Source organism: Sturnus vulgaris, chromosome 3 (genome assembly GCF_052056855.1).
Source record: "Sturnus vulgaris isolate bStuVul1 chromosome 3, bStuVul1.hap1, whole genome shotgun sequence".
NCBI classification, from domain to species: Eukaryota; Metazoa; Chordata; class Aves; order Passeriformes; family Sturnidae; genus Sturnus; species Sturnus vulgaris.
In genome coordinates this window covers 34,380,528-34,392,695 of record NC_142245.1, presented here as the reverse complement: position 1 = coordinate 34,392,695, position 12,168 = coordinate 34,380,528, and the positions used below count along the sequence as shown (strand labels likewise).

Sequence of the window (12,168 nt, the reverse complement as noted above, 5' to 3'; positions counted from 1 at the left end):
CCCTAAAACATATAAGCAGCACCAAGAAAGGTAAGACTGGACACTAGGAAGAATTTCTTTACTAAGGGTGTGGTCAAACACTGGATCAGGCTTCCTAGAGAGCTGGTCAATGTCCCAAGCCTGTGTAAGAGGCATTTGGGCAATGCTGTTTACAACACACTTTAACTTTTAGTCAGCCCTGACTTGCCCAGGCAGTTTGACAAGGTGATAACTCCAGGTCCCTTCCAATGGAAACATTCTATCCTAGTCTAGAAGAATTATGTATTAGAGACGGAAGTTGCATTTTCCTTTGGTAGTCACATTAGATGATAATTGGTCTTCCTTGAGCACCAGAAAGACAAAGGGAACTCTAGAGATACCTGGAAAAGGCATCTGTTCATTAGAAGGGTGCTCCTTAATCAAGCAATTTTCTCTCAAAGAGAATTAAACACAAAATGAAAGGTTAAGAGGAGGACAGAACTTTAATCAGACCAGAAAGAATCAGAAGCAGATATAGTTAGACACCCACACTACAGTTATGTTGATTTATTGATACCTGTTCTAAAGCACCAAAAAAATAATCCCAAACACAAAACTATATTTGAAAGGTTCACTTTTTAGTCTTTCTGCCACATGAAATAATAACTACTGCTGCTTTCCTCAGCTCATAGATCAAATGATGCATCAAAAGAGGTTGAAGTAAATTGCCCAAACTCAATGAGGAATTAGTTTTAACAGCAAAAATTAAAAATCAGGATGTCCTACCACCACTGTCTTGCTTCTGTCCGTAGAAAACAGTTTATACTTCCAACAGCCAGCAAAGGGAAAGAGAAATACAGATGCATTTGAACAAGGTGTTTCCTATTTGATTGTGAAAAATGAGAAAAGATGCTTTTGACAACTGATATTTGCTGTAGAGGAAGCTAACATTCTGATGGAAAATGTTAACTCACTTCCTTTGAACATTTGGCTAGAACGATAGTCCCTCTGCAGCTGAGAAGCTGAAAAACACAACATTTCTTGGTTTATTGCTTGAAACTCAGTATTTCTCCAAGTAAAAGTAGCCCTGAAAATCTATTCCTTTCTACAACCCTTAGGACTCCTTAGAGAATGAAAACCCAAAAAGAGCTAGTTCAAAGAATTTAGAACAGTCTTGCCCTTGATCTTTTAAAAGAATTTCCCCTCCTGCCCAGATGAAACTTTTTACCTTCTTGATTTTCACTGCCGTTATTTGCAATTCCTTTTGAATTCACCAAGGCACTAGGCAGATAACAAAGTGAATCTAAATCCTGTGAGAATGAATTTTAGCTCTGTCTAAAAACATAAGTAGAAACACTTATTTCTAAACAAAAATGAAATTAAAATAATTTAAACTATAATTATTTGAACTCTATTTAAACTTTTTTATTTAATTTAAACTATATTTAAAAGATCATTAACATGCAGGTCTTGTATTTACTGTTTTGCCACTGAAATGAATTGTAAACACAAACAACATGCCAATAAAAAAATGTTTGTTTTTTCACAGGCCCATCTTTCCTCCCTTCACTGGTTGCCCAAAATTGAAATAAAAGCTAACACTTAGTAGGACTGTGCTGACCTTTGTTAAAAGGTACTGATGAATAAAAGTGCTTGAGTTGCCACACAGATTCATACAGTTGGCACATGCAATCATGGTGATTATAACACAAAGTAAAATAAAATGGAAAATATTTGTCAAATGGCTAAAAGACAAAGTCTGTATTGAAGAAATTACTTATGTGTATGTTTGCTTCAGGACAAACTGTATGTACATTAGAGAAATGGTCCTCACTTGCATTTTAAAACTTCAGTTTAAAAGGCTCATGCTCATCAGTGTTCTCTTTCATGTACTTCATGAAACTTAATATAATTTTGACAACTTTTTCAGTTGCTCACTTTTTCCCATCTATCCTTACTATGAAAATATAACCTTAAATATAGCTGTTTGGGAAAAAAAAATGGTAGTAAGAAGTAGGATCATTCCTGACCTGGCATGGGTAAAATTTGAAGAGGGAACTGAAAACAAAACAAAATGACAAACACCACCAGGCCCCTTAAACTTTCATACTAACTCAGCTCCTCTATCCTGGACAGCTGGTGGGCTCTGTGAATATTTACTGAACATACAGTGTAGAAATATTTCATTTACTGATCTCAAATATATCTTACAGAGCAATCCAGATCATAACATTGTTTATTCTAACTTCCAAAAAGTTTACATCAAGCTGTTTGTTTATTCCATTTGATTGCCTTCATACAGCTCCTCTGCCAAAGACACTGTTTTCCCTCTCTCATTCTCATGCCATTAAATTTTTCTGTGTTAATTAAAGAAGTTTAAGTCTTCTAATTCTTCGAAAGTCAGCTTCCCCACTATATCACCAACATTGCTCTATTAAAAATGAATGGGCATTTCAGACTGGTTCCCAGTGTTGCTTCCATGCAACATTTTCATTAACGTTTATGATAAACCACAATAGCAGAATATAGTCTGGAGTTATAAGCAGTTATAAGCATTTTTGAGGATTTAATTCAAAATTATTTGTAGCAATAGGTGCTCCAGTAGGAATAATATAAAATTCACTAAGACAAACAGAATATCCCCAACCTTTTGGAATAAATAAGGCACATCTATGTCAAATAGGGATTAACCAGTCATTTTGTTAAGATGAAAAGCATCTCAAAGAGATATCAAACAGAAAACTGCCCATGAGTCCAAGCTTTCTTTTTCTCCTGAGATACAACACAGCAAGTGTTACATGCACAAGAGAATTCACTATGTCCTACCAAGCACTAATCAATTACAATCGTGGGGATTTTTTCTGTGCACAATACACAGAATAAGATGTACACAAGGGAACCTGGATCCCAGCAAGGTAAGAGTTTTAAGAATGGAAGAGTCAGCACTACATCTGGCAGTAGAATTCAGTCTAAAAAAGTTTGCTATGTAAACAACCAAACAGGTTGTCTAGAGATTTTGTGTCATTCCCATTGTTTTAAATAAGAAATTTAGCAAGTCTCAGGTTTAAGGACAGTTAAAAACTAGGCATTTACTAGTATTAAAGGAATTTATCTCTCTTTATTGTTGCAGGGGTTTTAATATCATCCCCCTCCCCTCTTTTGCTAAAATACAAGCAGCTTTACAAGTTCTAGAGAAAAAAAAAAAACCAAACCAAAACCGATTCCATGAAAATGAAACAAGTATTTTTAAATACCATTATGTTTACAGAGTTGGTGCTTCTACCATTAGAACAAAAAGAGGAAAACTGTAGAAACACTAAAATTTAAAGAATGACTAAACCTAACCCACATATTTCTTAAGAATAAATCTGTTGATCTTTCTGATAGCTGGTGTGAAGATAGTATAATTTAAATATTCTCTTGTGATATATCTCTTTTCATATTGATAAATAATTTACAAATTAATAAAAGCCAATGTGAAAACTATCATGACCATATAGAATCAAAACATTCATTGCAAATTCTTCTCATTGCCCATTACCATCCATGTAGAAGGAAAAAGGTTGATCTCATTTTATGAACATTTATATTTAATATCAAAATGAAGATTCAGCCATGGGGGGGAAACTTTAAATGACACAGTATCTACATGACACTATGTAAAAACTGCATATAACATAGCATTAGCAGTTTATAAGCTTGCAAGAAAAAGGACAATGTCTACTATGCTGTTACAGGAGCTAATGAACAAAGAGTACATATTTTCTTTAGAGAAGCGCAAATGTAACTTCTCTACAACAGTTTGCCTCTTCATCTAATGTGGAAGCCAAGATAAAGAAGCCTGGAATATTATCACCAGAGTGCCCTTGCCTTGCCACAACCAAGGAAAGTACTAGCTGCTGAAGATGTGCTTGACCATCACAGAATTTGCTACAGAAAGAGAGACAGCAGACAAAGGTGACAGGCAATTCATGTAGCTGTAATCATCTCACAAAGCCAGACCAATTCCAGCTAACAGAATTCTGCTCTGCATTTTGTTTATGTGAAACACAATGGTTGGAACACTGCTGTTTCTAAAGGAAGGGAAATAAAGATATTCATATGTATGCTTCCATTATCCAACCTGACACCTCTGCAGGAAAAAAAACCCCATGCTGTTGTGCTGTCTTACAGCATGGACTCACTGGTAGTTTATCACTTCAAAAGATAGACTAATGTACAATCCCTTTACTGGACAGCCTCATCATGAGAGAAGCTCATTAATATCCCCCTGACTGTTCAGTTTACCCTGTTTGGCTCTGAAAAAAAATGTACTAGGGGTAAAAATATATTTCTACAGGATTTCTGCTTCTGTGTCAGACACACAAATTAAGAAGTCTGTTTTTTCAAATGTGTTAAGTCCGCTGTCCTTCAAGAAGTATTCAGGTACAGGAGTGGTTTATCCAATTTTATTGAATTTACAAAAATGTCTGAACATGAACACTTTGGTGGTTTTGTACTTTCTGACATTGAAGCGACATTTCTCATGTGGCAGTGGCATTTAAAGGCACAATGATCTTCACATCTATAAACAGCAGAAATAGTGAGGTTTAAAGAGGAAGTTCAACATGCTATTTTCAACTTCTAAGCTTCCTAGTCATACTGCTTATTCACAGTTTTAATAAACAATGATAAACACACTGCCAGGCATAATCTACTATTCCACATTTAACATTACTTTAAAAATATGTTTCAGTCATGTAGCCAAATACAGGAGGTTTGTCTGGGAACAAATAGTAGTTGCTTTTAGTAGAACATATGACAGTTCTGTCAAAAATTTAACACAACCTCTTTGTCAGCATCAGCACTCAAAATACACAATGATGAGTCCCCCAACTGTCTGAAAAGTTTTGGGTTTCAAGCTTCACTAGAACAAATCTGACTGAATGTTACAAGAACAAAAAGCACCCTCACCATTTGATGTGTTCAATTTTTTTTTCTTGTCTGTAACAAAATACCAGAACATATCTTGGGTAGAGATATAGTAGAAAAGGCAGTAGACCAGACTGCTTTAGTAGAATGGACAACTCTCATCATTGCAGCTCTTTCATAACCAGTCTAGACTAATGTTGGTCAGGAAAAACCTATGAGTAACTTGCCTTGCCTTGGGATTCATGAACCTCCTTTGAAGTCTTCTGAAATGTAGTAATTTACCTTTTTTGATTTTTAAATTTCCTTCTAATTGAAGAACTCTCAGATTTTTCTTACACTTCAGAACATGTGCACAAGTTTGATTACAAAGCGTGACAAAAATTAAAAGCTTCCTACTAGACAAATTTATGCATCTTTTCTAGGATTGTTACTTTTTCCTTACAGGGAAAAAAAAAAAGTCCTGCAAATCAAATTAATCAGCTCAACTCACTCTTATCCAAATCTTTACTTTCCAAGGACCTGAGAAAGCTGTTGGATCCTACCATCTCATAACAGGTTGCCAAAAAACATACAATATAAAATCTTTCATGATCTCAGGTAGCAATTTTCAACATAGATGAAAAACCAGAAATGACAGAACAGATCCCTTGAAATGGAGATGCAAGAAGAATGAGGCAATTATCTAAAAGTTGCTCAACTGAAGAAAGAAGAGTGCTCAAGACTTTCTGAGAATTAAATTTCATAGTGAGACTGAATTCCATAATTTTTTAATATTGTTAAGGGACAAGCAAGTTTTATAGCCCTCATCAACACATAGAAAATTAGTATTATAAAAATATTCAGTAAGGTCCTAAATCATATCAACGCCAGAAAAAAACACAAGTAGACTGGAAAGCTGTCCATAAAAGTCGTGAAACAATTCTTGTCTGTAAGTATTAGATACTTGTGGTCCCTCTATTATCAAGCCTGCAGGTTCAACCAGAAGGTTAATTAAGAACAGAGCTAACTGTTAGAGTTACAATAATTGCCATCATTAGAAAAATCAGGATATCCAGTATCTCTACTAAAATCTTGCATCTATTTGCTTTATGTTTCCGAAAGGAAGGATGATCTACACTAGTGTGTGCCTACACTATCCAGTGTCAGATACAAATTAATGAGATGAAATCCCTTCTTTGCTCTGAACATCCTCCATGAAGTCTGTCACACTGTTACATGATCTGTATTGCATTTCTTAACCACAAAGTACTGATACGTTTCACAGGGACATAGCAAATATTAATACAATACGAGATTATGAAATAAATATTTTGGTAAAGGGAACCATACAAGGACTATAAGGAGGTACAATACATTTAATCTGTTTTTTTTCTTCTTTTTTTTTGGCCCTTAAATGCATGAGCAAGAAGTTAATCATGTATGAACTGTAAGAAGCCTATGTTAAGCAAATCACAACCCCCAAAAAATTAATCACTGGTGTAACTTGACTGAAGTTAATGACGCTGCAACCACTTAAACCCAGTGGTGAATTTAGCCTTGAGTGCTGTTGCAAATCTCCCCCTTCCAACAGGAAGTTATTATGGTAAATTCATTCCAGCTCAAATTGCGTAAACAGATATTGGTTATATGAGCTGTGTCTAACAATTTGCACTTACTTTTGACAAATAGATCTTAGAGAGGTTTTCTGAAACACACAGTTACCAATTTCTCCTTATGGAATTTGAATGCTTGCAATAACTGAGCTTGCAAACAGATACGTAATTTGTTTCATATCAGCTTTTCAAAAAACTAGTATCAAGATCACTTTAAGTAGTTTCCATTTTAAAAAGATATTTCCATTACAAAATCCCAACTACCACAAACATGAACAAAAACTCAGTACTGTAAGGTGGCAAAACCTACTTTCACTTAAAACCCAAAGTGAGATTGTTTCAATGATTCCATGACAGAAGAAGTTTAACAGCCCATAAAGAAACTGAATGACTATTATTTCTTCTTGCATTAATGATGTTATATTTCAGTATTAACATAGTAGACTTCAACAGTCTTCCAGGAGAAAAAGAGAAATCCAGGTAAGAAATTGAGCAGCTCCCAAAACAACATTGGATAAAGAGTAATTTTATATGCCAACCCTCGTTAAGATCAAATCTTCCTAGGATTAAATACGTTAAGTTCTGCATGGTATACAGCACTTTATAAAATAAAGACATGAGTCAGTGAAAATGCCAAAATATTACTGAACAACTGACAAACTTGTAATTTCAGGACAAGATGCACCACAATTTGTTTATCTTGCCAAACTGGGTCACATGCAAAACTGTAAAAACAGAATGAACAAGACCTTAACTGTGATGCAGGTCCAGATGAAATGTTGGTCTGAAGTGCTAAGATCATATTGCCCCCACTTAGAGGCTAAAAGCACACAAAATTCCAAGTTTTAACCATTAAGAAAGAACCTCCAAAATGTACATTATGAATTTCCATGTTATTTCAGTAACATATTCCACAGATGAACCTAAAAATCTTCCTAACACGCTCATTTTACCAAGAAAACCACGACTAGTTTTAGGTTCTTTCTTTTTTACAAGTTATTCTGAATTAATCTGAGCTTGCCCTACAGTGTAATATTAATGTTCCAAAAAAAGACATTGGCATGGACAGAGAAAAGCAGTGCTAAAGCTCACATTCTAATGCCACACATGAAGCAATTCACTTGGGACAGGCGGAGCAGCATATTGGAACAACAGTGGAAAAAGCTTCACACTCTTAAGCAACTCTGTTCCTAAAAAGCAAGCACACAACACGGCAAAATTTGTCTACAGGAATCTCTGGCACTAACAGCATTTCACCTCTACACTTTCCTTATCAGTTAGCCAGACAGTTTCGAAGACATCACAGTTATATTGTAGGTAGAGTAATAAGAAAAAAACAAGTTAAAAAAATCTTTAGAGCGACAAGCTCTTGAGCAAGAAAACATTTCAAAAGCCTTTTGGATAAGGACTTATGATGAGACAGACACACAAACACATGCTGAGTGAATTTAAGTCAGCAAAACATGCTTACCAGTATTCAGTGAAGAGAAATTCTGAGAGAAATAAACAGAAAAATCATCTATTTGAATGTTTTCACTCCTGCCCACAAAGGTTTAATAGCACTTTTTTTTTGCATGCACACGAAAAATATTTGCAGTAAATTTAGTGCTGATGAAAGATGCCAGATTGATAGCCCTAGGGACTGAGATTCTCTGAACACGGAGATAAAGCACAGTGAGAAAGTTTGTAACCCTGCCAAAATGCCTCATAATACGCAGCTTAAGCAACTACTTCACACTACAAAGCCCTTCACCTCCCCACTGAAAACATCAAAAATATTGCTTAGTGTTCATCAGAAGAGAAATAAAACATGGCCATTGTTGTTAGCATCAACAGGGACAGAATTCAAGGCATCAGATCATGTTAAAAATGTTTATTTTTGTTCTGAATGGTTCTTTTGTCAGCTGTGAAGTTTGCTGCAGTGTTTGTAAGGCTGCAAAGTCAATCTCCACCTGGTATGAAAAAGCTTTCCTATTAAACAGCATGGTATTACATAAGAAAAACAGCAAAGGAGTAGTTCAACTTTTTTATTCAAATAAGCTTATTCTAGCATACATGACCACACATGTAGTGCTCAGAAACTATCTCAAAGGAGAACTGACTTGATAGTTTCACTTAATTGGTACCTAGGCAGCCACTCTGCAGTGATCTGCACAATTTACCTAACAGACTTTTAATGGACAGTAATTCCCTATTAATCAGGTTTCAGTGCTAGGCTGGAATCTACATTGTCACATGGAGCAGGCGAGCGTCCAAGGAGCCTTGGATTCTAATTTCCCTTGCTACTAATAGCTTGGCCAAACAGCAAAACTCCCCCCACTCCCTAGCCACTGTCCCCCATCCAAATGTCAAGCCATTTTTAATTGTCAAGGAAAGCAGTAAGTGAAGGTTTATAGACCATAACAGCTCTAAATAAAAAATTGCTGAGCTCCTTATAAAGGCAGACTTTCACTTCAAAGGAAGATGTCCAACACAACCCACAGACTGCAAACTCACTAGATCTCAAACCAGATCCTGGCATAAGACTAAATGTTACTTCAGTTCTTGGGAGAATTCCTTTGTGCATATATGTGCTTGGAGTGGGGGACAGCGATGGCTAGAAAATATGGCAAAAGAATCAGTCTACTCTGATAGATTTATCAAAATAATTCTGCCTAGAGACTCTTTTCCTGAGTGTGCAGTGCTTAGAGCACTTTTGAAGAAATTTCTTACCACTCCTTCTACTATTTTCCTTTGTCACCAACCAAACCATTACAAAAATTATTCAAGTATGCTTAATAAAATATATGAAAACAATAATTCTGTAGATCCTGCATCTCAGCAGAGACATTTCTGCCAACTCAAGCATGTAGCAAGTTATTTTACTTTCACATTACTGAAGCAAATAGGCTTAAGTGATTCTTTTAGCTCTATTGTAAGACCTTCCTTCATTTCTGTTGAAAGCTTTTTCTAAAATTCACATTAGAGGTGATATTTGGTAACATGTAAACCTTTCAAACTTAATCTGTATTCTGAGTCTTGAGAGGAGACTCTAACAATAAGTATCCACTAGGAGGAAAAGGAAAAAATACCATCATGCAAATTTCCATTCACATACTCATCGGGTTCTTTTTTGTGGAAGATAGAAATTCTGCAAATTTGTATGAAAAATGAAGTATGGGCATAAGAGTTTGGAAAATCGAGATCAAGATCCAGGTACTTCTGCAATTTTCACCCTTACTTAGAAATGATTGCCAATATTTACTATGGCTAAGTGATTAATACGTAGCAAAATAATACCAAAAGACTAATGCTTCAATATTAACTTGAAAAATAAGCTTTAAATTAAGCCAAATAAAGGTAAATGCAAAAGGTATTTAGAACCATTGAAAAAAAAAAATCAAATCTCTTTACTATCTTTTTGACCCATACAACTAATGAACTCTTTTGGTTCAAGCATAGACTGGAATCCAATCAAACAGGTAACCCTTTTGATTCCCTCTGATTTATTTCAGGAAACAGTGATTAGGAGGAAACAATTTCAGAGCACTCAACAAGGCACATAAATTACAAAGACATAAGGCTGTATGAGGTAAGATTGTAAATTCAAATATTTGCATGTGGTGATAGCAGGATTAAACTAGAAAACATGTACCACAATCAACCATTAATGTAAAAATAACTGTCCAAATGTCCCTGTGATACACTTTTAATGTATTAAACAATTTTCTAAATTGATATTTCTAAATAAAAAGAACGTAAAAAACTTACCATTTTCCTATGGTTTCAACAGTTTGTCAAAGATAATGACCAGGCCATAAAGAGGTAGTCCTTTATGCATGAAAGATTCACCATATATCTGGCAGTTCTAGTAGGGGGAAAAAGCCAAACCATGAGTTTAGCCCATAGAGACCTGTGGTTCAATCCAGGCAAGCACTAAGCTAAAATAAATAAAATCATGAAGAAAAGTGTATAATTTCTAGTGGATGAAGACTTGTCAGAGCATTTGAATAATCTCAATTGCTCTGAAAAGCCCATTCAAAGATGACCCTGAGTCCTCCAACGAACAACAAAAATTTCCAAAACTCATTAATTAAGCTTAAAACTATACCTAACCTTTCTGTGGCCATTAAACTGTGGTAAGGAATGCTGAATTAGGACGTTACTAACCACTTGTTCTAAGAAAACCAAGTTCTGCTTGATGTTCTAAAAGTCCTACAAATTACTGAATTATCAGACTAATTAGTAAGAGAGGGAAAAAGCTATTAAAACATAAAGTCCAGTTTAAAAATGGATTGAGGTCTATCCCATCATCCAGCTGAACAATCTGTCCATTTCCCTTAAGGCACAGGGAGAACTATTACAGCACTTAGTGTAAAAAAAGCTGAGTATTTAAAAATAAATTGCAGATATGAAGGACTGCTGCATTTGGTAAGGCATTTTTCTAAATTCAGCCCAGCTGCTCTTCATGCCACACGTAGGTCCCCCAAAAAGAGAACAACAAAGCCACAATTTTCTATGCCAATTTCTGTTTTTGAGCGATATACCAAACAAAACGACTTTGTTTACTTAAGTAGGGAAGTGTTAATTTCTCAAGCAGAGAAACAAGACACAAGAAATTGAGCAATTTGCAGAAAAGCGTACAGAAAGTCTGCTTCTGAACCATTAATTTGAAGACCAGTTGTACCCTGTGATTGCCAGATCTCTCTTGTCTTCTGCACAAACGAGAGCAGGGAAACACGTTTGGGAGGAATCCCTCTCCCTTCCCCCATACACTGCGGCCACTCGCCTGCCACTGACAGGTTTTCACAGCATCCCTGAAAGATCAACTCCCGTTTGGCAGAACTTGAAAACGCTCTGAAGATGGTCCTAAAGTTATTTCTCGTTCAGGCATTGGGGACGTTGCCGAAGGTCACTGCTATCGAAAATTAAAGGTTTCGCCTAAACCATAATCGCAACAACGTATGGAGCAGAGGGAAGCCGGCAAGGAGCGATGCCGGAGATCCGCCGGAGCAGAATCCTGCACCTGCTGGCAGGGCGGCAGGGCGATCCGAACAGCCGAGTCCCGAAGTGACTATTTAGCTGCAGACGCGGAGATTAAAGACTCCCGCGAAACACCCAGGCAAACCTCAAACTAAATACGTAGCTCCTGGGACTTCACCGACACACGGAGCGCACATCGCTCCACGGGCGCCCGGCAGAGCGCTGCCCGCCGCCCGAGAACCCCTCCCGAGCCGCCTCTGGCTCAGCCCTGCCTGCGCTCCGCTCCGCTCCGGGGGCACGGCCGGGGGCAGGAGCCGCGGCACCGGCACTGCCCACCCGGCCCAGGCGAGCAGCGCGCCCGGTCCGCCCGGCACCGGCTCCTGCCCGGCACCGGCTCCTGCCCGGCACCGGCTCCTGCCCGCCGCCCGCCCGGCGGCCCTAACCCGCCCCTGGAGCGCCCGGTGGCGGCCGACACAAGCAGAAGGCGGCGGCGGTGCGCGGCACCGGGGGAAGCATCTCATCTCCCTCTCCTCCTCCTCCTCCTCTCCCTGCGGATAAGTCGCTGTCAGCTCAGCTCACCTCAGCTCCGCGGCGGCTCGGGCGGCCGGGACCCGCCAGCCGGCATGGCGTGGAGGCGCGGGGGCTGGTGCTGCCGCAGGCTGCCGGCGGTGCGGGGCGGGCACCATAGAGAGGGCGGGCGGCGGGAGGAGAGCCCTCCGACGGCGGAGCGGAAGCGCGCTGGAGG

The 12,168-nt window shown here is 38.0% G+C and overlaps 1 protein-coding gene across 4 annotated transcripts in view; it reads right to left on the bottom strand.

Moving 5' to 3' along the window:
* The window catches only part of CNST (consortin, connexin sorting protein), a 49,099-nt gene extending 36,941 nt beyond the window's left edge, over positions 1-12,158 (bottom strand). The window contains exons 1-3 of one of the 4 annotated variants that reach the window (XM_088161340.1): positions 12,003-12,118; positions 10,212-10,308; positions 7,933-7,954 (exon numbers count right to left, since the gene is read on the bottom strand). In XM_088161340.1, the coding sequence (XP_088017466.1) occupies positions 7,933-7,954; positions 10,212-10,214 (25 nt within the window). In that variant the 5' untranslated portion in view covers positions 10,215-10,308; positions 12,003-12,118. Of the gene's footprint in view, positions 1-744; positions 1,192-7,932; positions 7,955-10,211; positions 10,309-12,002 lie in introns of those variants that run through there. The other 3 variants (XM_088161343.1, XM_014878113.2, XM_088161342.1) reach the window with 3 other exon arrangements.
* Positions 12,159-12,168: the final 10 nt, after the last annotated feature.